This window comes from Dipteris shenzhenensis, chromosome 11, assembly GCF_047967505.1.
Source record: "Dipteris shenzhenensis isolate YYH24624 ecotype China chromosome 11, Dip_SZ_1.0, whole genome shotgun sequence".
In the NCBI taxonomy this organism is placed as follows: Eukaryota; Viridiplantae; Streptophyta; class Polypodiopsida; order Gleicheniales; family Dipteridaceae; genus Dipteris; species Dipteris shenzhenensis.
In genome coordinates, this window is record NC_141606.1 from 7,822,979 (window position 1) to 7,847,756 (window position 24,778).

The 24,778-nt window shown below is 41.6% G+C and overlaps 1 protein-coding gene across 1 annotated transcript; it reads right to left on the reverse strand.

Annotated features, from left to right (window-relative positions):
- Positions 1 to 7,392: 7,392 nt before the first annotated feature.
- LOC147896568 (protein MOTHER of FT and TFL1-like) lies at positions 7,393 to 9,670 on the reverse strand. Its single transcript, XM_087381303.1, has 4 exons — positions 8,753 to 9,670; positions 8,449 to 8,510; positions 8,313 to 8,353; positions 7,393 to 8,191 (listed from the first exon to the last, which is right to left on the reverse strand). The coding sequence occupies exons 1-4, from the start codon at positions 8,942 to 8,944 to the stop codon at positions 7,974 to 7,976; spliced, it is 513 nt and encodes a 170-aa protein (XP_087237429.1). The 5' UTR covers positions 8,945 to 9,670; the 3' UTR covers positions 7,393 to 7,973.
- Positions 9,671 to 24,778: the final 15,108 nt, after the last annotated feature.

Genomic DNA, 24,778 nt, shown 5'->3' on the forward strand with positions numbered 1-24,778 from the left:
CGCAAGTGCAGGTGTTGATGTAGTTGTGTTTGAAGGGTTCGAGTTGTGTTAGTGTTGTGGGGACCGTCGTGTTAATAATGTGCCTAACATTGTCCCACGTGTGTAGGAAAATGTGCCGATGCAGACGGATCGTCAATCCAAGGTCACAGCGCAAAGATATGAGCGAATTTGTGCGAAACCAGACCCACACGAGATCGCGAATGAGTGAGTGCTAGGGATGCCAAAATGGTGTACAATGGGCTAGAAAAATACCCCGTAGCATGGTGTTTTCGTGTGTGAAATCGTGGTTCAAACGGATGAGTTACGAGGGGTTAAAGAAGGAGAAAAATGGACCTTTTTTTGGGGGGGGGGCCTTGGTCTTAAGGTTTGGTGTGAATGGGCTTTAAGTCGAACTAAGGGGTAGTAACTGACCTAGCTCAGTTGATCTAACTGGCTTCGTTAGTCTAACTAGCCTAACTATCTAGTTAGATGCCTAACAGTTAGTCTAACTTAACCTAGTTATGGTTAAACAGACTACAGCTAACTAAACTAACCACAGTTAGTTGAGCTAACCTAGTACAATCAAACTAACCTAATTATCCAGTTAGTGTAACTAACCAACAATTAAACTAACCTAATTGTAAGTAACTAACCTAACTGTAAGTAACTAACCTAAAGTTAACCTAACTAACTTAGGTTGAAGCTAACCTAACCTAGGTTAATGTATCCTAACTAGGGTTAGTCCTAGGGTTAGGTTAGGTTAGTTTTCTTTTTTTTTGGGTAAGGGGGGGGCATCGCGCGGCAGCAGTGAGCGGTGGTCTCAGGGGATGGAGGGGGCGAACGGAGGAGGGGAGGGTGGAGGGGGGGAAAGGGTCATGGTGGAGGGGGTGTGAAGGGTGGAGGGGCAGATGGAGGAGGGGGGGTTGGAGGCAGTCGGAGGCAGAGGGGGTTTGGAGGTAGAGGCGGGCGTAGCATAGGCGGGCGAAGGCAATTGGAGTAGCAACGCCATCATTGGCTGCACTGCCGCGAGCGACGGGCGAACACTACGCTAGGTGGCCTTGCCTTAGGCAAGGCTTTAAAGCTCTTACTAAGGGCTTTAGCCCTTAGTTTTCAATAGGGGCTTTTAGGCCCTTAGGGTAGGTAGTGGAGAGGCTGGCAAGAGGGGGGGTAGAGAGAGAGAGAGAGAGAAGAGGGAGGGGGGGTAGGGGTAGAGAGAGAGAGAGAGGGGGAAGAGAGAGAGAGAGAGAGAGAGAGAGAGAGAGAGAGAGAGAGAGAGGGGGGGGGAAGAGAGAGGGGGGAAAGAGAGAGAAGAGAGAGAGAGAGAGAGAGAGAGAGAGAGAGGGGGGGTAGACAGAGAGAGAGAGAGAGAGAGAGAGAGAGAGAGAGAGAGAGAGAGAGAGAGAGAGAGAGAGGGGTGGGGTAGAGAGAGAGAGAGAGAGAAGAGGGAGGGGAGGTAGAGAGAGAGAGAAAGAGAGAGTGGGAGGAGGGGGGGAAAATGGAGGGGGGGAAAGGGAAGGGTGGAATGGAGGGGGGAGAGGGGGGGTGGGGGGTGGAGAGGGGGGTTGTGTGTGTGGAATGGAGGGGGGGGGGGGCAAGGGGGGGGGTAGATGGAAGGGGGGATGGAGGGGATGGTGGAGGAGATGGAAAAAGGGGGGGGTGGAGGAGATGGAAGGGGGGGGGGTGGAGGAGATGGAAGGGGAGGGGGTGGTGGAGATGGAGGGGGGGGGGGGGGGGAGGGTGGAGGAGATGGAAGGGGGGGACAGAGGGGGTAGAGGAGATGGAAGGGGAGGGGGTGGTGGAGATGGAAGGGGGGGGGGGGGATGGAGGGAAGGGGGGGGGGGGAGGGGTGGTGGAGATGGAAGGGGGTGGTGGAGAGGGGGGTGGTGGTGGAGAGGGGGGGAATGGAGGGAGGGGGGGGGGAGGGGAAGAAAAAACTTGACGGACGAAAAATTTTGACGGAAATCCAAAGGGAGGAAGAGATGGTCACCTGAACGCTCTCCAAGTCTTTCTCGATGTAACAGGATTGTTGAGAACCAATGGACAGTGGGTGGATGGCTAGGTTATCGCTGCGAGATGGGCTCAAAGTAACTTACCATGTGAGGATGGGAGTAGGGTGGTGGTCATTGTTGAGGACGAATGGATGGTGGGTGGATGGCTAGGTTATCGCTACGAGATGGGCTTGAAGTAACTCACCATGTGAGGCAAGATGTGAAAGATGAAGTATGAGAGGGATGGGTGCACTTTTATAGGGAAGGAGGGGGAGTTGTGGATTTAGTCAAACACATGTGCAGCTTTGAATTTGTCCACGTTTAACTAGGGAGGTGGTTTCAATTTTTATTTTGTGTTATGGCATTTAGAACCTTTAATCATTGATTGCCCATAACTTTTGGTGGTTGTGTCAGAATGTGCCTTCGTAAAAAGGAAAAATGTTCAAAATTTTAAGCTCTACACTCTGGCAACCATCACATGGTCTGATTTATTACTTAAGGTGCTGTTTTTCCAGAAAACATGCATTTTCCTAAACCAGTAACGAAGAGTTTCAGCTAGGATTTTATTATTATTTTTTTTAAAACTTGAATTGGAAAAAATTTAGCTCTCCTAGCTCAAGTGATATGTTCATGAAAGTTCGAAGTAGTTTGTTTTTTACACATACCTATGTATGTTTACTCGTTACTTGAGACGCTAGTCTCCCTGATAGCAGTGCCAAATGTTGGCTCTTTCCCATGGCTTCCACAGGAAGAACCGAGTTTTCTCAGTTTGCAGGGTTTCGAGGCTTTTTGTCACCTACAGATATATCCGGGTTGTCATTTGTAGTATACGTGTAGCTTAGGACCTCGAGTCGTATTCCGATGAGAGATGTAGGCTTAACTATGGTAAGCAAACATAGTGCATGCATGTGTAAAAGGAACGTGTATCATCATGGTTGAGGTAATGAAGGCTTTCGCCTTCATTAGGGGTTGCAGGGTTTAGGAGGAGTTTAAGGGTTAGAAGGAGGTTCCAAGGTTTAGAAGGAGATTCTAAGCTTTAGAGAGAGGTTCCAGGGTTTAGAAGAGGTTCCAGAGTTTAGAAGAGGCTCCAGGGTTAGAAGGAGGCTCAAGGTTTAGAAGGAGGTTCCAAGGTTTAGAGAGAGGTTCCAGAGTTTAGAAGGAGGTTTCAGAGTTTAGAATAGGTTTCAAGGTTTAGGGTAGAGTACATGGTGGAGAACTCATCTCCCTTGTAGATCATGGAGGTTAAGGGTTGAGGAACTAAGGGTTTAGGGGGAGCATAGGAGTGGGAGAGGAAGAAGGTGTAAGAGCATGGGGGAAAGAAGAGAGAGGAGGGAGGAGAAGGAGGAGGAGGGAGGAGGAGAGGGGAGAAGGAGGAGGAGGGAGGAGGAGGAGGAAGAGAGAGGAGGAGGAGAAGGGAGGACGAGGAAGAGGGAGGAGGAGAAGGGAGGAGGAGGAGGGAGGAGGAGAGGGAGAGGATGGGTTGCAAGGTTGGAGAAGAGGGGAGGAGGAGTTGCAAGGTTAGGACATGCTTTTGGACGTGGAGTGCAAGGAAGCATGGACACTTGAGACAATTGCTTGGAATATCAAAGTAGAACTCAACACAATGCCCCAAAGAGTGTGGGCTTCATTCCATTATGGGGTATTTATACAAGTTGAAGAGCTTCTCTCTCTGCATGTACGAATTGTAAGACATTCTCGCTCTACATGTGAACTTGCATATAGAAGTTGCATGTAGGAGTTGCAAGTTGCATGTAGAACTCGCATGTTGCATGTTGCATGTAGGATTTGCATGTAGAACTTGCATGTAGGAGTTGCAAGCATGGATGATTTTTTGAAGTTAGTTTCGTTAAGAAGCTAAACTTTTATATTGGCGTCGAAAGTTTATATGCCCTAAAAAAATAAATGTTTAAAACATTCGCCAGGATTTGAAACTTTTATGCAAGAAAATTTAAAGTTTCGCCAAGATTTACATTTTTTCCTTCAAAATTTAAAAGAAAATATATAAAAGTAGTACATTCTACCAATATTGTGAAACTTAAAAAATGAGCTTGAAAACTTTCGCCAAGATTTTATATTAATATTTAAGCATAGCTTTGATAAAAACATCCCTGGTTGCAAGTAGAAGTTGCAAGTAGAGCTCGCATGTAGGAGTTGCATGTAGAACTCGCATGTAGGAGTCGCATGTTGCCTAATCGTACGTAGAACTTGCATGTAGAACATGCAAGTTGGATTTTTAAGAGGGATTATTTCTAGCCTTATGCAAGTACAAGCGGAGCTTTGCCGCTACTCTACACACACATTCTGTACTACCTAAGTCCATGTTGGCACAGAGATAACATCAAATCATGTGAAATGTCTCCTTTTTCCTATGGCAACATAGGCTTTGGACAGATGTGCCTCTTGTGGTGGGCCATGGGGGAGAGGGGGTTGAGTAGGGGGGGAAAAAGTCCTTTAATTTGTCAATTTATTAATTGGTAAAAATATGGACTACCTCAAAGGGATATCTTTTAAATTTCATGCAAAGGGAGTACTTGAACTCGAGACATCCGCTACCCACTTTTAAGATCTTACCACTATGTTCCATAAAGACGATGTAAAAACATACAGAGTATAAGGTTTAAAATTCTCACCCTCATAAATAAAAGGAGAGGTTGGCTCTCATCTCATAAATACATAGACATCTTTATTAATTTAATAATCTCTTGGGAGTTGTGGTGCCATGAGCACATGAGTAGAGGCAAAGGTATGAGTAAAGGTCTGAAGCAAGGGCATGATCCCACATGGCATGCAAGTCCTATCTCGCACATGAGCAAGCACATGCAAGTATGTATCCACTCCTGTAAACGAGAGGTTCATTTCAACCAATAATATCAAGCAAGCTCTGAAGTATCTTTTTAAGTACAAGTCTCTATCTTGTAACCGAATTGAACTTCGGTCTATGCTTTCGTATAGTTTAGCTCTTCATCATGTGTGTACTTAGGTTTCCTATGGCTTAGATTAGGTGATTGCCTTGTCACTAGGAGAGCTCGATCCCCCATTTAACTTGGTATCAGAGCTTAGGTCCGACTCTCCTAGATTAGTTTTAGATCGAGTGTGAGAATTATTCTAGATCCCCCATTTAACTTGGGATCAGAGCTTAGGTCCGACTCTCCTAGATTAGTTTTAGATCGAGTGTGAGAATTATTTTAGATCCCCCATTTAACTTGGTATCAGAGCTTAGGTCCAACTCTGCTAGATTAATTTTAAATTGAGTGTGAGAATTCTTCTAGAGTGAGTTCTCTTCGTGAGAGTTTCGCTGATTTTGCAAGATTTCCATTAATCTTCTTCATCCATATCACGTCCATTTGTAAGAGTCATTCTCTTCAATCTTTTGAGAGATTTTATTGATGTGTAAGAGTTGTCTTCTGAGAGAGATTTTACATTGAAATTCAATTTTGTGAGAAAGAGAGAAAAATATGAAGTATGGTATCTCTATTTACAAGAGAGAATAGGCATTCTCTTTAGAGAGAGAATTCTTTTGAGAGAGATACAAAGCTAACAGTGACCTCTAGAAGCGATAAGTACACAAAGCTACGACTCACAAACAGTCACCACAACAAGGTGAGGAACAACTCAAAAATCCAAAAGCTCACAAGCAAGACACGACTCAGACAAGCAAGTCAACATGCATACAAGATTACAACAATATCACAATAACGGTGCAACTACACAAGCACTCAAACAACGCCACACTCAAAGCTACCAACAAGAAACACTCTCTTGCAAACAATGCATAACGACAGAACGACAGTAGCCAAAGACATTGACTCGACAAACCAAGAAAAACTCAACCACTAGCAAGCACACAAATAGAGGCAGACTACAATAGTAGCAACCAGCACAGAGTAAAGTGACAACAAAGACAACTTCGACAACACACATCTGAAATCAGACCAACAACACAAGCAAGGATACAAACTATACCAACGACCTCAGGCCGACACGCAAAAGATCAAGCAACACCCAACCTAGAAGCAAAATAGCCAAAGTCCTTCATTGTCATGCCATCACCATTGCCCCCGAACCATCTACAAAGCTCTTCATGATTAAGAAGCAAACCTTACCACCTTTAACCCATGTCTTGTAAAGGTCATTAAATGAGTAGACCTTGGTTTTCAATTATCAAAATCGTTAAAAGACTAAAAGAAGGTACATAATTAATACCCAAACTACCAATCAATATATGAAATTTGTCCTAGATCCAAGTTGGTACAATGCTTAGTGCAAATGGCAAGTATAAGGAACTACACATCCGTGTTATATGATAATTAAAAATATGAAATATCAACGTTGAGCTATGCACAGGGCTAAAATGCAATTGCATGTTCTGAAGGCACATTGGAAGAGCTACTAATTAATGCAAGTCCAATGCACCTTTGGTACACAAAATGACACCCCAATTTTGGAGGGTGCACGTGAGTGTCCACCCAATCCCAAAAGTGCCATTTAGATTTGACATTAGGTCCCAACATCATCTGCAAGCTCCCCGCCAACCTAAGAACCTGATAGGGCTATACATAAGCCTATCTGCAAATGCCAACTAAGGCTTAGAGAGGCTCTTTGTACCATTGTGTATCTTTAAGCGTGTGTAGGGACTCTTGGCTACGAGCTGGGTTTCGCACCCTTATGGATATCCTAAAATATCATCATGGCAAATAGGCTCTTTCTTTTAACGTGTACTTAAAGAGAAAGTGAGCTGAAAGCCCTAGAAAGATCTGCGCTTTTGAGCCTTCCCAGCAGAGAGTTCTCCCAGTGGTCGTTGTAGGGACTAGAGGAGTTGTTCTCTTGGCATTATATCTCATTGCGCACTTTAGCAGAGGCACTCACAGGGTGGTCTCTTGAAGGGGGGTGGGCATGGAGTGGATCTGTGTGGTTCTGAGGGGGTACCAAACTTCTGGGCACGTGTAGTTTGGGGATCTTGCTTCAACAATCAACTATAATTTGAGCTTCGTACAATGAGAATCCTGTGCAGCTTTCTGGTTCAAAATGTTATTGACAAAACTGATATAGTTCCAACGATATGTACTAACATTCAGAAAACAGAAATCCATTGATTATAAAAGAATAGAGGTCCAGTGTGTCTTTTTAGCAAAGAATTACACCTAGTTCAGTCTCTCTTTGGACAGGAAGCTCAAAAGCTTAAAACAAATTCAGTGCACAGCGATGAAGACGTAAACTTCCAACAACGAACTAGCAATATAATGAGTGAATACTTCTAGACGGGGAATCAACCATGTGGGTGGCCGGTAGCCATTTGGGTAAGTCTAGAGAAGAGAATAAAACACTTCCAGCACCAAGTTTCTTTTCAGAAGAGTTGCAAGAGGCATGTTAACAGCCAGAAGAAAAATCCCATACAAACAAAAGCCACGTAACACATCTTAGAAGAAAGTATCCCATATACAAACGCGGTACCAAATTCTCAAAAAAATATAGCATCGCTACAAAAACAAGTGTACAAGCGCTCTCTGCCAGGATTTTGCTATTTACACTGGTGAGAATGCTTTCCTCGGATCGAGCCTAACAAGCAGATGATCCCGATGATGATTAGTATGGGTAACAATTATCTGGAAAGAAGAGCATCCCTCAAACTGGTCCGAGAGGAACGCAAAAACATTTTGTCCTCTCCAGCTGGGGAAACTTCAAGCTACAAGATCACAGATCATGGTAGGGTTAAGCGCATGGCCACATTCTTTATTACAGAGGGACGATTATGTGGGTAACAGCGTTCCCACAAACTGGTTCGTGAGGAAAGCAAAATACATTTTCCTCTGCAGCTGGGGAATCTAGAAGCAACATTCTGATCACAAAGATTTCAGTTCACTGTATGGATGGATCATCGAGAAAGATCAACGTCACAATTCGTTTGCATAGTGCAGCTAACGCTAGCAGCTGCAAAACTCTCGTCTTGTGTCATTTTCAAGCGCCTGTGCCTATAAAAGTGAGAACTGGCAAAGGTGCGTATGTGTTTTAACGCCTCCGGCCTCCTGCCTGCTTCTGCGAATTGAAATACACAGCTGCGACTGGCAATCCAAGGTCGTAGGTGGCTGCAAACTCCTTCGTCCTGAAATTGTTGCGGTACAATGGTGGCATCACCCCCAGCGGAGAAGCTTGTTTGAAAAGGACGAACACATAGCGATGGATGCCTATCAGTGGCCTGGGTGCCTCGTAAGGAAGAATCTCCCGACCTGCAGTGGACAAGAAAATCAAGACAGTCAAGCAACCAAAATATCCTCCACCCTACCACCTTCGAATTGGCAACCCATCTCGCGAGATTGCTCAGCAAATACAAAGAAGATCGAAACTCACCATAAGTAACATCTCTCCCGGCCGGAATGTCAGACACAATCCTGCAAAAGCCATCGCACAGAAAAGTTCAAGCAGATCAAATCGCATACAGTACTCGTGAAATCTCACTCGAATACGAAATTTCGCAATAGCGTACCAGTGAACCCACTCGCGTGAAGATGGCTCGCTCGGACTAGGAGCATCAGGATCTGTCATAACCTGCAAGGACTCGATAGAATTAGTGCACCAAAGCAAAATGCATTATCATAGGAACTTTGGCAAACGGGGGAGACGCACAGCGCTGGAACAAAGACCCAAAAAAAAGTAGAAAAAACTGCGAGCAGTTTCAACGATGTGCAATCTCAAATCAAGATCACAGTAGGATCATCAAGAAAGACATCCTTGGCGGCAATGCGCAAGGTGGATTAATGATACGGTATCGTGATCAAAAGAGAACTTACCAAGGTGAAGAAAGCATCTTGACCTCCAATTTGTACCCGGGGACGCTCGACCAAAGCCACAGGCTTGATCTCGCACCCGTTGTTGACTTGTCGGACAGGATAGGCCACGACCATCTCTGCGTTGGGAGTGAACATGTCCAAGACATCCCCGATCACTCTTCCAACAACGAGAGGCTCCGTAGATCTGGCCATATCAGCTCGATATTTTTCTGTGGGTTCTTCAAGTGCAGCAAATTGCAAATTAAGCTTATCGAGAGAGCGCTATGTACGTAAAGGGCAGGGTTGGAACTTATTAGAGCGCCGAGCTTGTGGTGTCAGAGGTGCGTAACGGGGGGTCAGATCGGCGAAGTTATGATCTGGCGCGGAATTGAATTGTGTGAATGGACAAGCGCAGCCCGGTCCCAGTACGAGCGTGCAAGACCGACAGGTAGAAAGCGGAGCAATGTTTGGGGAGAGGGAAGGGGACGAAAATCGGCGGGACGTGAGAAGCAAAGGATGAGACCTCAGGGACGAAAATCGGCGGGGATGAGGAAGTACGAAAATCGGCGGGATTGAGAACGTAGAGGAATGGAGGAAGAACCAGACTGATTGAAACGAAGAACCAGACTGAAAGCAAGCGAAAAATCAGAGGAGGGTTGCGAACTTCGAAGACGAAGAAGAGAAAGGAAGAAGGCCCGATTTGGGGGGAGGGGGGGGAATCGATGGAGGTTTTATAGGGGGGAGGAGATTGGAATGGATTGGACTGAATGATTCTGAGAGAGGGGGAAAGAGATGGATGGAAAACAGAGATAGAGGAGAGAGGATACGGAGCAAAAGAACAGCGGGAGAGGTGAAAAATGCAAGCTTGGTTGGCTATGGCGGCTTTGAAGCTTGGTGGCTATGGCGGTTGGAGCTCTGTTGGCTTTGTTTTGCTTTGTTTTTGAGGTTCGCCGGAAGAGATGACCGTTAAAATTTCCCGTCGACCCCTTAGATACTTTCCCGACATCTCGGTCCCCCACTCGCCCCCCACGTGTCCCCTTCCTTTTCCTTTTCCCTCCACGTGTCCCCCCCTCCTCCCTACGTGTCGCCCCTTCACTTGGCCTCCCACCTGACCGAACCCTGGAATTGTCTCCATCGCCACGTGTCGCCCGCCCCCCCTCCATGAGTCATCACTCATGACGTGACCCCATTTGCATTCGGATTTTCCTTCATTCTTTTATTATTTTCAAAAAATCTCATTTTCATCTATTGTTATTATTATTATTATTTTTTTAATCTCCTTGCACGCTTTCTTTTGGCGGGTGCTTCAATCACGCCTCCAAACGCTTTTTTTTTGCCCTGCCACCAAATGGAGGCCTACTAAGTTCCGCAGACTCACGAGACCCCATGGTACCGATCTGGTAGCCACCCCCCGCCTTCCTCGGCTTCGCTCCATGTTTGGGCTCTGAGAAACAATTTCATTCGACATTGAGTGATTTTTCCCTCTAACTACCGTGAATCGAGGAGGAGCTGAGGATACATCGTCCCACCATGGGGCCTCGAGTTGTGCATTTGCCAGCATGATGAGCCACATTCGACGCCCGATGAAAGTGAGCCAAGGTCCCCAACTTTTTCGTTGCATGGGGACCGGCTCTAGACGAAGGTGATTCAGAAGCGAAAATGGCCATTATTTTTTTTTTTAATCACGATTTTTTCTTGCTATTTTTCTCCTCCACATTTTCAGGGCCTCTCTCTCTCTCTCTCTCTCTCTCTCTCTCTCTACTTTGTCTCCCTCATCCCTTTCAATTCATCATCTCCGCCCTCTTTCGCTATTTGGATCTGTGGCAGGCCTTATGAATGATTTATTATCATTCACCTTGTTTTTTGGGTTGTCTCATAACTTTGATGAGTGCTTATGCGTATTCCAATCTTCTTTCCTGTTTCGATCTTCTATTCTAATAAATAAATCTCTCTGAGGGTCTCGCATGTGCTCATGTCACTTTGTTTAAAAACTTCCTTCAAGGGTCTAGCCTATGCTCATGTTACTTTATTCAAATCTTGAACACAACTCCCTTGTCAGGTCCCTTCAATATTCTAGTAAGGGCACATGGATACTCTTGAACCCCTTACGACAAACAAAATGAAGGCAATGACAACTCAAACAATGAACCTCACACAACCAAGGCCTCACCATTCAAGAGATGCATGCTTGCACCTTTTTTGGGATATACTCATGTTATGCAATACCCTAAGATGCCGTTGTGTAGATAAGCTTAAGAAAATATTGAAATTTTCTCTTTAAAAAATGTCCTTTAGTTGCCCAAACAACAAGCACTACTACATTTAGTCCCATTCGAAAATACAAAGCTACCTTCACAATTTGTAAGACTTGTTTAATATTATGTTAAATGCACATTATTTAACCCTTTGGTCATCCAAGCATATATAAAGCTCACTCAAGATCCCTTGATTGATTTTTTTAAATCACCACACATGAGATATTGACATATATATACACACAAGGGGGGCCAAGAGAGAGAGAGAGAGAGAGAGAGAGACATAGCACTATCAAATAATCACTACCGACAAATCATCCCAAACATTTGCCATGTAAATGAATGGGAAATTGAAAGAAACAAATAAAACACAAGCAAGGGGCGGATACAAGGAATGCCCACAAGTAGTTGGTTAAACTAAATTGAAACCTTCACAGAAGCCCCTCTCTAGTTTCCTTATACAATTGAAATATGTGAGGGATTTTTATTTTCTTTGTGGGCTAAAAATATGTGAGGGATTTTTGCCGTACATTAGTGTCGATTCTTTAAGTGCTGAGGACATGACCATGATAAGGTAAGAATAGGGAATCATGTGGATTGATCCCTAATCCACAAGCAAAGGAGAAAAGAACAAAATAGGGAGAAAGGTGACCACAAATTGAAATGTTGAATCAATGTTTGCAAAGTGTCCATCCACCTACCCCAGGGTGTTAAAAAACACGTAGCAAAATCATCAATCCCCCATTATTTGCTTGGAAAGAGCATCTTTTTTGAAAGGGAACCTTGAAAAAGCATGATGTGCATAGATGTGAGTCATAAAATAGGAAAGAGCATGCACAGTAATGTCACTTTCAAGCTTGATCTCATGTTTGCATTGTACAAGGCATTATACAATGTTGTGGATGCACCAAGCCTAAGTATTATAATAAATTGCGATGTAGTAAGCAGGCACAATAATTGTTTTGCCTTGTGGGAGTAAATAATATGTAATAAAGAACTAAAATGGCCATATTGTATAGTCTATAGGATGACATGCAAAATATTGTTTTGATGCATCCCAAAAACTCCCCCTAGCCATCATACTAGAGGTTTACTTTTGTTGGGTGGATTCTTGAAGAAACTCATACACTTGTGGAGCGTGGTGAGCATTGTGCAATCCTTTAGGCAACACATTTATACAAGCATAATATATAATAAATTTCAAAGATTCAAACCTTAATTATTTTAGGTGGTCAACATTAGTCACAAGCTAAATCATTACTAGCATTAAGTTTATTACTATGCTGATTATTACATATCAAATAGGTACTTTATGAATGCAAAAATGTACTAGGAGTAAAATTTTGAAACCTAACCCATCATTATATAGATTGAATGAACTTCTTAAACGTCACAAACCTAATGGTTGAGGTTAATATGGAGACATCAAATATTCGCATGAGTACAATGTATATTCAAGGAAGTGAGCATTTCTTCATTGCTCTATATTAAGTTGCCTTAATTGTTTAGAGACACTTAGCATCAAAAGGAACTTTTGAGGGCTAAACATGGGCATAATAGTGGTATTTGTTACTAACATGCAATAAGTCTCTAGCCAAGCAAATCAAACCCCAGTCTGTGTGCAAATAGGTAAGGAAAGGCTAACCTTTCAACACTTGGATTGGTATAAGATCTATAACACAAGCATTTTTCACTACTACTCTAAAGGAAGTCGAGGAAACCAAAAACTATTGGTTGAGCCCTTTCAAGCCATAATTTTTGTTCTTTCGTTCTCTCAAAAGAGTAGGACAAGTTCAAAATGATAGGAATTTGAAAGTAATGTGTGGGATATACCTTGGTTTCAAAAAATTAGTTCTGTTTGAAAAGGAGTACATCATAGTTCATTCATTCTTACATCTAAGATGGCGATGTATGTGAAATGATGAGATTCAATGAAAAGATGCACTTCATCACTTCACTAATTGTGAGAATCATTGTCATTTCTACTTAACAAAAATGACTCCTTTAAGAAATAGCATGCATGTGACATTGCTGAGATCATCACAAACACAATGTCCTTTTTGTTCTTTTCGGCATTGCTTATGTATCCCTGCTTGCTACACCAATTGTCCAAATCTCATCCAACCCAACTAACATGCTCCCCTTACACATCCTTAATCACAAAGATTTGTTTCTATTTCCATAAAGTTAAATGTTGACAATGAAGCACCTTGGAAAGTTGACAATGTAGCAAGTTGGAAAGTATTTTCAATGTATGAGTATTCTTTTCGCATAAGCAAGTGGAATTTTTCTAATTATAAACTGACTTAAAAGTGTGTACTGAGTCATTTCATTATTGAATACGTACAATCATTGAGTATTGACTTTATACGTCCCTTTTCCAAGTAGGTTACAAAGAGCCATTTGGTAATTTAATAAATAGTAACTATAGAGAGGTTGTTTTAATAGAGGTTAACTTAGGGCTAGCTAATGTAACTCACTTCCATGCATTCTTCCAAACTCCTCTTAGCACACAATCCCCTTACTTGAGAAGCTTACTTTACATCTCTTCAAAGAGAAACTCCATGCATCTTTTCTTCAACTCAATCCCATGTATAGTTTTTCCTTCTTTTTGTCCCTTAGTACAAATGTAAAATGCAATTAATAGATGACATTATTCCACTAGTAACACATCCTTTCACAATGCTTTCTATTGATGCTTTTTAAAATAATTGACAAACATCAGTATAAGCATTGAAACAAAGGCTTGATGAAAACATGATATAACCATCAAAAATAGCATCAATAATGCCTATTTTAAGCTGATCTCTCTTGCAAACTTGCAAAGTTTTCCATGCCTCACTTTGATAATATAAATTGTGAGTTTTCATAGTGCATTGCATGGACATTGTGTGTAAAACCTTTCATATAAAAGAATCTTTAAATGCGTGAACACTTGAAAGACAAGTGTGTATAACAGAATTTGTGTTATGTAGTCAGTTTATAAATCATTAAGTGAATCTTCTACATGATACTCTAATAACAAATTGACACCATCATGTTCATCATATGGTAAGTCTTTGATGTCCTCCGCATAAAAGACTACATCCCCCGCATCTATGTCTGAGTAATGATTTGAAGAGCTTATAGTGTTAGTATCTTGTGGAGGTTTATAGCCAATAGCTCATGAGATATGTGAAGAGCATGGGAAGTGCTTGCTTCCATGTCATATATCGTGACATTTTTCATCTCTTGTTCAATGCCTTTAGCATCTTCAAAGGCATGTCTCTTTCTTGGTGCAATTCTGAATTGCATACCAGCATTAGCGTGGGAATAACTTATGTTATTAGATGCATCAACAATCATAAAATTTACGGCCCAAACTATCTAATAAGAATAGTACAAACTACAATCATGTGGTTAAAAGCGACAAATCTTTTGTAGATGTGGTTAGAGTGGACCATCCCTTTGTTCCTTCCGTCTGAGTAGTCACACACATTATCAAAATGGAGGATCTTCCATGATTCATTTTCCTTTTGACATCCCTGGTGGAGGGATCCTATAGCAGGGAGAGTATCTTGGTCTTCTAGTCTAATTCTTTTCTTGTAGATTGTTGGGAACATCTTGCAAGAGATTGCCTCCGGAGTCTCCTTGCATGACTACAAAAGGAGAGATAGGAAGGTTCTCCATAGGAGGGCCCTCATCAGAAAGGACAAAAGAAGAGACATCAGAGGGTCCAACAGCAGCAATTTAGGGGCAATACAGTCCCTAGGATGAGGGAGGGGGTGGCAAAACCCACACAAGAGGGGTGTGTGTGTGTTTCACTAACAAAATGTGTGTGTGTGTGTGTGTGTGTGTGTGTGTGAGAGAGAGAGAGAGAGAGAGAGAGAGAGAGAGAGAGAGAGAGAGAGGGCAGGGGGGGAGAAAGAAAAGAGAGACAAAGAGGAGATGTCGCTAGGCTCAGTGAATGAGTGTTCACAAAGGTGTAGAGGCTTCCCATGTAGAGAAATATAGAGACACAGGTGCAAGATGTGGTTGGGTAGCTATATCAACAAGAGAGAGAGGCTCAAACTTACAGTAGTGAGCCCCATGGTGCAACAGGGAGCCATGTGCACATTCAAGAGGCATCTTCTTCGTCTGTCAATTCTTTTGTCAGGCACACCCCTCAACAAGATGCTCGTCAAAAGGGGTGCTATGAAGAGAAGGGATATGATGAAATCCAAGAAGGCAAGAGGGACTCAATTCAGACTCCTGGCCTTAGGAGCAAGGATGATGGTGGGTCATATGGAGAATGAGAGGCCTTCTCCAATGGAACCTCCTTCCATTTTCCCACCCCACCCCACACTAACAAAGGCTTATACTAGGGCTACTTATGGGCACATGGCCCATGAGCTGTGCAAATCTATTAGACATAGTCCTCCTCCCTAAGGATTATCTATTTGTATTTTTAGGGGCAAGGTGGTGCTCATTTCTTCTAAGGGAGGAGCATCATAAGACTGGAGTTTCCATGTTTTATGCAAATCTATTAGACTTAGTCCCCATCCATGAGGATTGCCTCTTTTGTATTTTTGGGGACTAGGTGGTGCTCTTTTTTTCCGGGGGAGGAGCATTATTAGACTAGAGCTTCACAAATGTTTTGTGGGCAAGGACATTGATTTCTTATTCCTATGGGAGAACTTGGATAGACAGGGAAGGAGCATTATTAGACTAGAGCTTCACAAATGTTTCGTGGGCAAGGACATTGATTTCTTATTCCTATGGGAGAACTTGTATAGACAAGTGAGGGAGAATGCTTTGAGGACACATTAGGACCTTTTGGGCTCCCATTGGTAGGAAAGGGAGCAAAACAAGGAGGATCTTTCATCTACATTATGGAGCCTTGGACACATGCCACACAAGGTTGGGTCATCCGTGTGTGCCAAGTAGAGCACTCTAGGTTATAGTGTCAATTGCCAAGGATACACTATGACTTTTGTTCATTTATGCCCCTAATGGAGCAGTAAGTAGGATGCACTTTTGAACCATCATTCATCAGATTCTTCTAGTCATTAATCACTGGTTTATTGGAAGAACTTACTTCAATATGCGAGAGATTCTGGATGTAAGAGGGGATAGGAGAGGCATACATTCTTAAAGGAGAGGAGAAGGCAACTTGGGAGGAGCAGACGATAGAACCCCTATCATGTAGTTAAGGATCCTATCATGTAGCTGAATATGGACACTTACCAGGATCTATCCGCTTCTATAGATGGGATAGACAAGTGGAAGCCGATAGGTTCTCAATGCTGACCTATTCTATGTAGAGGAGTGGGGGATTGTTGAAATTGTTCTAGGTACTACTTTCTCTTATCATTCTCCCTCACAGATCATTCTTTTGGAGAAAAAGAGAGAGTAACCTATAGTTATCGGGATTCTTGACTTATTATTCTAGGAACATAGAGATTTAGAGATTGAGACCCTTTCAAAGGGGACCAACAGCTCACAACTAGACCACTACTTATAGGAAATCAGTGCACTCCGCCATTGAGTCTAAGACTAAGAGATGGGTACTTATGGACAAAGAGAGGGCCTTACATGAAATCTTGGTAGTTTTTCAGAGATTAGAGAGGAGGGTACCAGGGAATCCTTGGGTGGTGGAGAGGATGTAGATTGCTAAAGCACAATTCGCCATGCACATGACCAAATCAAAGTACATAGTTTGACAAAGTAATTAGATTTATCATTTGTTTCACTAGTACAATATGGACCTTTTTATATGCTTTATATCAATGTTTCTTTGACAAAATTGATGGGTGTTGAGACAAGCATTGATATAGATATTGGGAATTTTTGTTGCATAGGTAGCATTAAAATACGCATCAATAATGCTTACAAGATAAAGTTTTAATTTGCAACCTTGCAAGATTTTCAAACTCTTTTTGATACGTTACATTCTAATTTTTCTAGTCTATCGCATGGAAATTGTATTTAAATCTTTAGTATACAAGAAGCTTGCTTTAGACCATAATATAATCCATGAATAGTATACAAGACAAGTGTAGCATAACAAATTCTTTTTGTGTAGTCAATTATGTGCATCATTAGATTGAGTCTTCTGCATTATCCTCTAATAACACATTTTGACACCATCATGTTCGTCATGTGTTGAGTCTTCCATGTCCTCCGCATAAGACGATCCCCCACTCTGAGTATCGATTTGAAGAGCTTAAACTATCAATATCATCTGGAGGTTGTGCATCCACCATCTCATGAGGTAGGGTAGGAGCATTGAAAGTGCTTTCCTCCATGCCATCTACTGTGGCATTTTCCATCTCTTCCTTGATGTCCTCATCTTCAAAGACTCATCGCTTCCTTGGTGCAACTTGAATCACAAACCACCATTTTGTTTCCAAGAGGTCTAGTTGAAAATAACCTAAGAATAACTTATTGCGTGCATCAACAATTGGAATATCTATGCATCAACAATCATAATATCTATGGTCCAAACTATTGAATAAAAATATTAGTACAAAAAAAGTATTTCGCGAATACAAAGATTAGTACAAAAATATATTTCATTATTCACAATGATGATGTGACACAAATGTATCCATAAGGCCGTCCCAAATTTTGTGGGAAAAATACCATTTGAATCTTTTCTCACAATTGCTTGAGCCCATTACACACAAATATGAACCAAGATAAACATGTAGAATTGTCAAAATCTCACTTTCATGGTAGCTTGTATGGTTCCAATGTAATCCGGCTCACTTTCCACTATTTGGGTATCCCTTGCACTAGCTTGACTCTCTTGGGAGAAGTTTGCCGTGGCTCCATGATCAAATGTGTTATGCTTCACATCAACCTTCTCTATGCAAAACGATGCCCATGTGAGCACATTGCATTGAACAAATGATATTGAACATAAAATCAAAAGATATTGACATTAAACCTTTTTTGTCATCATGAGAACCATAAATGGAGAATGCTACCTACATGAAGATCAAAACCCTTGGCAATTTCTCATTCCCTACTACACACAATCTCTCCCCTTTGATAGGCCTTTGTAATTGCATTTGCATTTTCTTGGCAATAGACATAAATCTTCTAAATGCCTAACCCCTCTATTTCTTCTCCTAAAAGATCTAATGCCCTCCTCTCATTTTGATTTTTCCTCTTCACATCTTTCAATCCATTTCTCGATTCACTCACAGCTATAGAGAAAAAATGTGTGCACCTTTGACTCCAATGCAATTATATTCTTTCTTTACTTTCCTTTCCCTTGTGCCACATTTCCTTCAACGCTTAGTATCATCCATGTCATCCCAAAGTTAAGGTACTCAGGGATTCCATTGCACAAGAAACTCTATAACACAAAACATCAATTCTTGTACCAACCTACCTTCTACCATGCTACCTTTTGCTTGTGCCTTTTGCCCTACAAATCCTTTCAATTCTTTCATGAAACACTCTAAGGAGAACATCCATCAAGAATGCACACTTCTTGAATATCCCATAATCCACAAGAAGAACAAATAGATGAAGTTAATTATCTAGAATCCTTGTTGGAAGGGCTTTCTCAGTCAAACATATTGCTTCAATGGACAAATTTCTCACTGTCTTGATTGATGGCTTTGCAATCTCCTTTGATGATACTCACCTAAAATATGCTCAGGACATTCAAAAAATGAATGCATTTCAATGATGGATCATGTTATTGAGATGCACATCTCATAAAAGAGCATAACTTGTTGGTGGCACTCCTGACCTGGACCTCCGTTAGGCCACCTGTAAGTGTTATTGGAAGCACATACTATTGCAAAAAGAATGTACGAATATATGTGCAATGGATATTATTTAGATGCATTTTCAGGCCCACCATTGTAAACTGTGTGGATAGCAAGCCAATTTGCTCCTGCTCCATCTGCCATGAATCCTCAGAATTCAGGTGGTTCAAAACCATTCTTCTCCATCTGACTATTCAAAAGCTTCCAGAATTACACTTGTGCATGGGTATCTTCCACCTTGAATTCACATATAGCTATTGTTAAGAGTTCCCTTATGTAAGGGTCATACACATGAGCACCCATAGTTGACCATCCTTTTACTCGATGGACGTGGTGAAAATGCACCCATTGTGATCCAAAGCTACCTCCTGGCCGCATTTGATTTACCAAATCAACCCTTGATCCTGGACCAATGGTCAACATTTTGAAAATATGTGGTTGTTGTTCATCTTACAGCTGCCCAGGAAACAAGATACTTTGCACATATGGATATTTGCATCTCTTTTTCAAACCCAGTATTGAATCCATTCCACCATCTCCATGAGATCTCCATCTCTAGCATCACATCTTGCACTCTGCACTATTCTCTGAAGCCTTCTCCTTTGTGTCATTGGTGTGATTGTATCCAAAACCTCTTCAAATTGTTGGTAATGTAGAGGTTCCATAGCAACCCCCTCCTTTGCAAGCAACATATCCATCATAAGGTCTTGTGTAACTGAGACCTCAATGTTTTTGCAAGATGAATTTGCATTTAGCCTAGCACGCATTGAAACTAGATCATCCACTTGCAATTCCTTTGCACAACTTTTTCCTTTCTCAACAGGAGAAAATTGAAAATTCTGCATCGCTTCAACCTTCGAATAGTAGAGTGCAGGTCAAGTACTATGTCCGCCCAAAGGGCAAGTATTGAATGTGAAGGAGGCGACTAGCCACTTCATCTTCCTCTTCTAATGCTCGTCTTCATCTTCTTCTTCATCGTCTTCACTACACAAAAAATCAGAAGATGCCAAGCTTTGCTGCTTCTCCTCCTACTCCTTCTTCTTCTTCTTCTTCTTCTTCTTCTTCACCTCCAAGCTTCTTCTTCTTCCTTCACCACCACTCCTCCCATCCTTCCACCCCCTCCTCCTCCTCCTCTTCCTCCACTCCCCGTTCCTGTAAGAACATCCTTGTCACCGTCCGCGTTCGCCCCCTCAGCTCCTCTGCTTGGGACTGCATCGACCCCAAAACCATCGTCTTCAAAACCCCCCTCCCCGCCACCGATCGCTCCCCCCACCCCAAGTCCTACACCTTCGGTAACACCTCTTCTCACGAGAGAGAGAGAGATTAACTTCAACCTTCGTCAAACCCACGGAAAATTCTCACATGGGCTTCCCAGCTCCTCCTCCTTAACTTGTAAAGCGACATCCCAACTCCCAACTCCACGAAAAATTCTCCCAACTCCACCGACATGAATGGCATGTAAATTTATTGTAATCGCTGGGCTCGGCGACGGGAGGTTTTCCTTGCCTATTTGCCTATTGGTTGCCGTCGTCTTCTTTGGCACCGGAGTAGATTCTTTGGAACTCCTATCAATGTTTATGACCAATTCAGAAGGTCTCATCTATTCCTGGCCTTCTCTATTTGCCTTGCAGATTTGAGTTCTCTATTTTGCTGCTGCTCCCCTCGACTCCCCTCCTAACTCCTCACAATTGCTGTTCTTTCGTGGCAACTTTAATCTCCAAGATGAGAAAGCCCACTACTTTAATCTTTCGTTGATCTCAGCCAAGACGAGAAAGCCCGCTGCTCGCCTACTCGTCTGCCTTCTCGTCTCATCTCGCCTACTCATGTTCCTTCTCATCTCGTCTCGCTGCTCTCGCCTCGCCATGCAAACTCTCGCTGCTCTTGTCTAGTTTGGTTGGTCGTCTCTCAAGCTCTCGCTGCCATCTTAGCCATCACCACACGCCATGTTCCGCTTCTCCTTCTCCTCCTACGGTCTGCAAGAGTAGGGAATACGAACGGTAACAAGGAAGATTCGGGCAAAGCTAGCTCTCTCTCTCTCTCACTCATTCTCGCTCACGGTCTTTGCTCCTCTGAAGCTCTGCTTCTTGCCAATCACCTTCCATGCCACCTTCGTCGCTAATATCTTCTCCTTCTCTGCCAGCATCGCCCTCTCCTACAACGCCATCATTTGCTCCTCATGGAAGAAGAAATCTCAAGTAGAACTAAACGTAAGTTCAACTTTCTTTCTTGAAATATCTCTAGTCTGGATAGCTACACACATCCGTTTTTTATCTATTTTCCATGAGAAAGGGCACCGCGTCAATGCGCTGCCATTTCTCATGGAAAGTAGATCAAAGAGGGCCCAATCTTTTGATCTACTTTCCATGAGAAATGGCAGCGCGTTGACACGCTGCCCTTTCTCATGCAAAGTAGGTCAAAATCATGTCAAAGGAGGTATACTTAAAAGCATTGGGGTATACTACAAACTTAAAAAACTTTCATCGATTTTTGTTTATGCACCTCAAATTGATTTTGAAATTGTGAATCCTTCCTCTCCTCACATCCTCATCCTCCAATTTTTCATTCATCCAAGACCTCTCCGGTGAGTCCTAAAGCATTTGGAAGAGCCATGGCGTTAAGCATTTGTAGGAGCATTTTGGATACCCTTTCCATTGAAATGGACAGCGCGTCAACGCGCTGTCCATTTCAATAGAAAGGGCATCTAAAATCCTCCATTGTATCTTTCATGTACCACCTTCATATTTGAGTAAAGAAGAAGCAAATTTTGATGCTTGTGACACCAAAATTGGCAGCGCGTTGACGCGCTGTCCATTTCGATATCCCAAGCATCAAAATTAACCCCTTTTAGGCTTTTTAATAGGCTTTCAGTGGGGTGGCATTTAGATGCCTTTTACTTCAAAATGGACATCGCGTCAATGCGCTGCCTTTTTTGGTAGAAAGAGCTTCACAGTTTAGGGCATTGATATGCTCCCACACTTGCAACAGTTAGCCTACAATAAGATTGGTTGTTGGGATCAATAATGCTCCCACACTTGACCTGCATGGTGACTTGAAACTAAAGTTAGTTTCTAGATCCCAGAGTTACTGTGTCAAGCCATCTTGTGTGAAGTCTTGCTCAATAGTGGCCTTGTATTGGGGTAGCATTTTATATGACCTTTTCACCGCTGCCCATTTTGGTAGAAATAGCACTAAAGTGCACACTACTAATGTGTGCTTTCGCAGTTGCATTCATCCAAAGAGCATTAAATATGAATGCTCTTTGGATATAAGATCTCAAAGAGGAAGAGTAAAGTAGATATAAGGTCGACATAAATGTCATCTATGTAGCTTTCAATTCTGCAAGTTATTTTGACCACAAGGATGATTTTGCCAACACATTGTATGCTTTTACTTTTAATTTACATTCTTGAATCATGCCTCAAGTTAAAGGAGGAACTCCTTGATCGAGGGAAGTTATTGATGGAAGGGGTGAGAGTTTGTGGAATATTGGGAGAAATCCCCGAAAAGATCACCACATGTACATGTATTACACAATACATGTATATAAATAGACATGCTTAAGTATTCATAGAAATATTTATAGATCAGTATATATAGACATGTATGTGTGTTATACATTTATTTGTACATTTATTTGTGTCCATATGTCATGTATGAAAATGTCAAGATGTATATATGGAAGTATATTGTAAATGTAAACATATGCATGGAAGATGCGGTCTCTTCCATTAGCAAATGAGTGCTATATGGGGTTTAGAGTTTGAGGGTTTATGTATGTATATCCAGACATAAATTCATACATAGATAAGTTTATACACGCATACGTAAAACTATTTACATTTGTTTTTTTATTTGTACATAGAAAAGGATATGCATACATATGCATAAATATGTGAAAATAGATGTGTTAAAAGATAAATAAATACATGTGTATAAAGATAAATAAATATGTTTAGATATTCCTTTATACAAATTTATGTATAGGAGTTTGAATGTTAGCTCTATTAATCACTAATAGTATAGGAGTTTGACTGTTAGCTCTATGTATCTATAATAGTATAGGAGTTTGACTATTGGAACTAGACCCTAAATGCATTCCAAGTGGAGGGCTACCTTCCACAGAAAGGATCTTTCAAAGTGTCCATTTGCAAAAGTGATGAGGAGGTAGTAGTGACAGATGATATGATGGAGAGGTGGTCTCCCACTTGGAGAGATGATGATGAAGAGTTTGAGAATGACTTGTTATCAAGTCATGAATTTAAATTTATGTCAAGAAGGATGTTTTTTGTATGGGAGGGAAATCATAGGACTGCTACTTGGATGAGTGTTATAAAGGATATCTTTCCTATAAACAAAAAACGACACATAAGAGTGGTTTGCACAATAATTGATCCTAGAAAAATAAGTGAGATTGCTCTATTGGCTGGCCTACAGTGCATGAATTCATAAGTACTTTGATACCTTTTTTTCTTTCATTATTTTATGTTGTATAATTCCTTACCTTCATTATTTTTATTTGGTACAAATGAACTAATATTTTGATGTATCTTGTAGTATGAATGAGCATGCCATCGTCAAACCTAGCATCTGGGACACACTCATAAATGCACACAACATTTGTGAGTGTGATCGTATGATATTTATGAAACCGTTGTCTCCTAATGAAGTGAAATCCATAGAGAACTGGAGGGCTCATGAGAGTAAAGGAAAAAAGCCCTGGTTTTCATTGACAAGAGGGTATCTTGCGAGATTGGTCTTTCAAGTTTAATGCTGCACTTCTCTTGATGCTTATTTCTCCTTCATTCATTTTCTTTCTATAAAAGGAAATCTTTTGTGTAGGTTAAGTACAATACAAAGCTTAAAAAAGCAATTGATAAGATATCCACAAAGATGCCTATAGACTAAAGAATAGAAGCTGAAGGAAAGCAACGCGTCCTAATTCAAAAGAGAATTGCTGACAGGATGGGAAAGGTGAGAGTTTAATTCTTCTTGTTATTACATTTTTCAATCATTTTATGCATCTAATATGCAACTCTTGGATAGGTTTTGAATTGCATAGATCCAAGCTTGGGTGAGGCTTGGTTGGAAAAGTTATTTGCCTTGTGTTTTGATGGTCTGGACTCTTGTGTAACTTTGGAGAAGCTGCAACTCATAGCAAAGTCCGATTTGAGATTGGAGAAAAAAATCATTTTTCTTTCCTTGTTGGAGTCTACCAAACCAATGAGGGATATGTATTTCATGCCTGTGGGGGATGTGGAGCATAGAGGGTGAGTTGTTCCTTTCATAAATAAACTTATATTGCAGTGTTTGTATGTATTATAGAAGTGCCATAAGTCTTAGTTGTGTGAATACTTTGTTTTCCACTTGTGTAGATGGATTAATAGAGAGATATTTCTTGAGAAAGTAGAGACCCAGGCTTTGAAAGTTTTTAATGACTTGAGGATTGTAACAACCATGGGCATTCCTTTAGAGACACCAAAAGATTACACAATGCAACAGTATATGGAGGACATAAAATTAGAAGGAAGAAAGCATTTGTTCTTAGCTCTACGATCAAAGGATTCAAAGAATGAGAGTAAGGGAGCAAAGAAAGCCAACAGTCTCTCTGAGTTGGACATGGCTGCTCATAGGGTTGTTTACAGGTTGGTCCCTTTTAGTTTTAATGATGGTGCTTTTCTATTTGTTTTGTGAAGCTTACAATAACATTGAATTAGACAATCATTTTTGTTTGTCTCAATTTTTTTGTGAACCTTTCTTCATATAGGAGGTCCAAATAATTAGTGATTGTTGATTTGTAGGTATCTTGCTCATTTGGCAAGAGAGAGAAAGATCTTAGAGATTCCAAATTTGTACAAGAGTTGGGTGGAAATTGGTCATGCTGCTTGCATGTATCCTCTTGGCATGCACAATCACTCTCAATGGGAACTTGCAAATTGTCCTTGGTGGATAGACTTCCCCAAGGGACAAGTCTTGGTGCGTGAGAGGGACTTTCACAAGAAATATGCTTCATCTAAGGACACTGAAGAAAGTAAGGATAAATTGGGGGG